Below are 6,011 nucleotides of genomic sequence, written 5' to 3'. Positions count from 1 at the left end.
ACAACTGATCCAGATGATCACATGTCTGCATACAAGCATCAAATGTATGTTCTGGCATTAGATGATGCTACCTGGTGTAAGAATTTCCCAGCTACCATGAAAAGGTGTGGTGCAAAAATGGTTCAATAATCCTCCCCCTAACTTAGTGAATAATTTCACGGAGCTTAGCTATCTGTTCACCAGTCATTTCATAGCGAATCGGCAAGAGCAGAAAACTAGCATGCACTCGGGGAAGATCATCCAAGGACCAAAAGCGGCTTTAAGAAGTTTTGTTAAAAGATTTAATCTAGAAGCATTGCAGATTCAAGATCTGAATGCAAGGGTGGCCTTTTACGCCTTTATCAAGGGTTTGAGGCCAGGAGGCTGAAGCCTCTGGGAGGTTGAAGCGTTCATCCACGCAACAGAAGTATGGGAAGAAGCAAAGCACCCAGAAGCAGAAAAAAAGGTAGAAGAAGTTGTTCAGCCAAAGAAGAACAATCCCAAGAAGGCAGTGACCTGGGCATTGACTTCTATGATGACCTAGTGTAGGAGAAGTAAAAGAAGTGGACCAGAAACTTCGGCGGAACCTATAGAGTTCAGTTAGATCAATACTCTATTCTTATGGAGATAAAAGATCAACATGAATTAAAGGGTCCGGCTGAAATGAAGACTCCCTATAGAAATAGGGATAAGAGTAAGTATTGTCACTTCCATAAGGACTGTGGCCATGAAACAAATGAATGTAAACACCTGAAGAGAGCATTGGAAGATCTGGCTCGGAAAGGGAAGATGAATTCATATCTTCCCCAAGGGGGAAGAAAGTCTCAGAAAAGAGATGACCGACAAAGCAAGAGAAAAGAAAGTAAAAGTACTGACAAAGATTTGGTACTTGTCATATCTGGAGGTTTTGCAGCTAAAGACCAACCAATCGAGAACCTAAAAATTACCTTAGGGAACTCGGCCAGATCATGCTTAGCAATCAAGCAGAGACTGACCCATTTCCTAAGGTAGTCGTCAGTGAGCTGGATCATGGGAAATTGAGAATCCCTCATGACGATCCCTTGGTTGTGGAGATGAAGATTGCTAATTTAAGAGTGAGAAGAATTCTAATTGATATTGGGAGTTCGACGGATATCATAAGCGCAAACTGTTTGTCGATGCTGAATTTCAATGAGGGTTATTTAGTATTAGTTCATTATCCCATAATTGGGTTTGGGGGAGGAGTAATCCACCCTATGGGAACCGTTACCTTACCCATCAGGGTAGGGGACAAGGAAGCATATAGAACGTTGTTCGTTAAGTTCTTGGTTGTTCGAGATTTGAAGGCCTACAATGTCATTCTCGGATGACCAACTTTGAACCATATCAAAGCAGTAATTGTTACCCAACTGATGCTAATGAAATTCAAGTGTGATGGGGAAAAAATTGGATCCTTATATGGAGACCAGTAAACAGCTAGAGAATGCTACCTCACCACTCTAAAACCGTCATCATGGAGAGGAGAAAAATCAGAACAGCCAAATATGACTAATAATGGCAAGGCGGCCGAGTTTGTGAAAGGCCAGGTAGATGCTCTGAGGACAGCGGTTGAAAGACCTCAGACGAAGGCCCCTCCAATGAGCAAACCGTCCAGCCTCTTACCAACTAAGAAGAGGAAGTGCATGGCTATTAAGGAAGAAGCAGCTTCGTTAGAAGAAGTGATGACCATTATAGGCATTGAACTAGAGCGACCATAGCCTGTAGAAGTGCCAATGGAGATTTTTTTGGATGATAGACATCCGGAAAGGACACTGAAGGTTGGGTATGTTATAGATCTAAGGATAAAGGACGAGCTAGTCAAGCTGTTAAAAGAATTTGAAGATGTTTTAGCATATACTGTGGAAGAAATGCCGGGAATTGATCATGAGGTCGCTGTTCGTCAGAAGAAAAGACACTTAGGTCCGGCCAAGAATCAAGCTATTGATCAAGAGGTGCAAAAGTTGTTGAAGTCCAAATTCATGGGGGAGACTTATTACCCGGAATGGATAGCGAATGTTGTTATGGTGCCTAAGCCTAATGGTACTTGGAGAATGTGTGTAGACTATACTAATCTAAACAAGGCTTGTCCCAAGGACAACTTTCCCTTGCCGAAAATAGATCGGTTAGTCGATTCTACGGTTGGGCATGCATTGTTAAGTTTTATGGATGCTTACTCTGGTTTTCATCAAATCCCGAGGTGGCCGGAAGATCTAGATAAGACATCATTCATCACGGAGAAGAGACTCTATGGTTAGCTGAGGATGCCATTCGACGTTTGGAATATTTTGGTATAATATCTTAGGATTTAATTTCACTTAGTTTTCATTTTAAACGGTGACTAAAGTGGCATATTCGTCTCAACGATATTTTGTTATCATCATTATTTTTTAAAAAAATACATTATTTTGTTTATTTTATGTTTATTTATGGATGAAGTGTTACAACTTATGCACAAATTTAACCATCAATATCTTTAATAAGATAGAAGTTAATAGTATTAGGAGTTTATATTTCAATTATATGTATTAAGATAAATCCAATAACATATTACATAATATCATTTGTGATTATATATTAGTAAAATAATGACCAAGTTGGAGTATAAGCGGAAGCTGCTTCTTCGCATAAATTTATCTTTTCCGTTATTTACACACTAAAGTATAATTATTTTTGTCTTATTAATATATTAAGATGATGTTAATATATTATAATACCATCGAATCCATCTCATTTATGGTATTCGAATTATCAACATTTAATATGCTCTTAAAAAAACTTAAATACACTATAAATTAAAGTTGTGCGTTAAAAGTAGGGTTGGGGAAAACCAACCCAACTAGTTCACAGAAATCCGACCTCAAATAAGCGAATTTAGTTGAGATTTGACCCTTTTACACGTACTCGTTATAATAAATGGGTTAAGTTAACATTGACATTTTTAACCTAACATCAATCTAATTTGACCGGTTTAACTCATTACAGGTAAGGTTCATGAAAAGTTGTGTTAAAATTAGTGAAAAATTTAAGAAATACTAATTGTAGAAATACTTTTCATTATTCTATCCTACTTAGGATCCAATTGTCTTTTCCTAAGCCTAAAAGGAAAGCTTGCCTATAAATATCATTAAGGCCAAATATTTTACCCACAAAAAAAAATCACTCTCTCTCCTCTCCTTTCACGTGATATTCAATTCTTCATTCTTTCTTCTTCTTCTTCAAGAAACACTTTCTTCTTAACCAAGAAACTCCACAAACACCACCACCACCGCCGACCTACTGTGGCGCCACTGCTGCTGGTCCTCGCCGGCGTCCTCCCTCTTTTTCTCCTTTCTTGAATTGGTTTGATTACTTTTCTTCTTCCTCAAGTTTTGATTAAAGATTATGTTTTTATGTTTTGTTTAAGTCCTAATTATGATTAGAAGCTTTAATTTATAATTTTAATGATGAATCTATGATTATATAAATTATGTATTGAAAGAATAAAAATTCAGATTTTATTATTATGTTGAAATTGGATTTTTAATTATAAAAGCATTGATTTTTAGGGTGTAAAAATTGGAAAATCATAGTAGCATGTTATAAACTATGAAATTGATTTAACTTACGAATTTAAGCATGTTTAAGTATATTTAAAGAGAGTTTTAATAATTTATAAGGTGCTGGAATTTTAGAAAGATTGTTATTAATGGAGTTTTATGGATTTTCATGACTAGTGTAGTATTACTATGCTAGGGAATATGAGTCATTGAAGTTTTAATGATAAAAAACAACTTTTAAATATTTTTAAAGGGAATTTAAAGTATTTTAAAGTTGCAGGAATTTATTTGGAGTATTGATTATAAATTCTATTGGTTGTTTTAGGCGGGGAATTCTGTGTAGGCGACTTCTAAAGTGTTAAAAGTGGTCTATCGTCTACACAAGGTACGTACATACCTATGTGTTGTTTGATGTAGTATTATGATTTTAGGAAGGAAAGTTATATATTATAATGTACAGGGATCATGTGAGTTCATATATGATTGTTATTATAATTGGATTCTACATGTTTTATACCTGCGTGCGAACATGTTAAGTATGCGATTTAATTATGAGATTAATATCATGTTTGTATGGAATATTGATCCAAGCATGTTGGTTGGAAACTTTATTTATTAATTCACATGGGGAAATTAATATATTTATCAGTTGGATCATGATTGAATCATGTGTTCCCTTATATTATTAATTTCACTACTCTATGAGGATTGTGGGCCTTATATGATAAGTTGATGATTTCTACCTTTGAAAGGTAAGTTAGTTGTTGGCTAGGTTCAACAAATAAGTTGGATTGAAATAAAGAAGGAATTAATCATGGGTCGTAAGTTATATGATCACTTATTTAATCCTAAGATAAAAAGGAATAAAGTTGTGAATGTTTGATTATATATTATTCTAGTATTGCTTGTGTGTCATAACAAGTAATAATTGGTGAATCATGTAAAGCGAAACTTGGATAGTAAAAAACTTTATACTGGTGCACGTTTGAAGTTGGACAATCAGGAGTTGGGGTTCATGGTGGTCGTGCCATGTCTTTTTCCGGGAATTGGATTGATCACCGTTCCTATTTTTATTAAAAGGTTCCTCGATATCGTAGGTCATTAAGGAATATGGAGGACGCCCGTATTTCGTCTTCCAAAGGAAAGTCTGGTTTTAGATGAGACAACTCGATCCAATAACTATTCCATTAAAGTAACAATCCGACTTGCATGGACCCGGTTCACACTAAAAATAGTGTGAACCAGGCCAAGACACGTGACCCGTTATATCACTTTAACATACACTATATCATTTTAACATACACTATATCATTATAACATACACTATATCACTTTTTTTTTTTTTTTGGCAATTCAAAGTTGTTATTGAAAACCAAAAAAAACCGATTACAACCACCAAATCATCAAGTCAAGATCCCAAAGAGGGATAGAAAGCCCCTACAAGGGAAAAGACTCCAACCCTAGTACTGCCCAACAAGCTGAGCAGACCTAAACAATAAGAAGCCTCCTAACATCATCATTACACCTACAAGCAACATTGAATATAATCTGTTTACAAAGGCTAAGGACATCAATTTTAACACCAGTAAACAGCAAGCAATTTCTATAAGTCCATAGCTTATATAGTGTCTGAGTGAAGAACATGGTGTAGAGCTGATTTTGAGGTGACTTGCTGTGACTCTTGTTAGCCACCAACTGAACTTCATTATCAAAGCTTCTGTTATGATAAACAATGCCAATCTGCTGTAGACACTATATCACTTTAACACACCCTATATCACTTTAACATACACTATATCACTTTAACATACACTATATCATTGTAACACACCCTATATCACTTTAACATACACTATATCATTATAACACATACTATATCACTTTAACACACACTATATCACTTTAACATACACTATATCACTTTAACATACACTATATCTTTGTAACATACACTATATCATTTTAACACACACTATATCACTTTAACATACACTATATCACTTTAACATACACTATATCATTGTAACATACACTATATCATTATAACATACACTATATTACTTTAACAAACACTATATCACTGTAACATACACTATATCATTTTAATATACACTATATCATTTTAACATACACTATACCACTGTAACATACACTATATCATTTTAATATACACTATATCATTTTAACATACACTATATCATTTTAACATACACTATATCATATCAATATACACTATCATAAACTCACGTGATATGGATCGGGTGCACACTAATTAGTGTGCACCGGGTTCATATTAGTTTTTTTATTAAAGTAATAAAAAGATTGTTAAAGTTTAGTTCAATAAAAGTTATTTGCAGATTAATATGTTGTTACTTATCCCTGCTTATATTTATTAGTATCATGTTAGGAATATTTATTTATTATTATGTAGTACTTAGCTTTGCTGACTACGTGCTTTGTCTGTATATGTTGATCATG

General features: G+C 34.6%; 1 protein-coding gene across 1 annotated transcript; it reads left to right on the top strand.

Moving 5' to 3' along the window:
• The first annotated feature begins 947 nt into the window (after positions 1-947).
• LOC104887357 (uncharacterized) lies at positions 948-1,328 on the top strand. The gene has a single exon (XM_010671973.2). The coding sequence runs from the start codon at positions 948-950 to the stop codon at positions 1,326-1,328; it is 381 nt and encodes a 126-aa protein (XP_010670275.2).
• Positions 1,329-6,011: the final 4,683 nt, after the last annotated feature.

This window comes from Beta vulgaris, chromosome 2 (genome assembly GCF_026745355.1).
Source record: "Beta vulgaris subsp. vulgaris cultivar EL10 chromosome 2, EL10.2, whole genome shotgun sequence".
Taxonomy (NCBI): domain Eukaryota; kingdom Viridiplantae; phylum Streptophyta; class Magnoliopsida; order Caryophyllales; family Amaranthaceae; genus Beta; species Beta vulgaris.
Note: the sequence above shows the minus strand (reverse complement) of the source record. Positions and strands in the feature narration are given on the sequence as shown.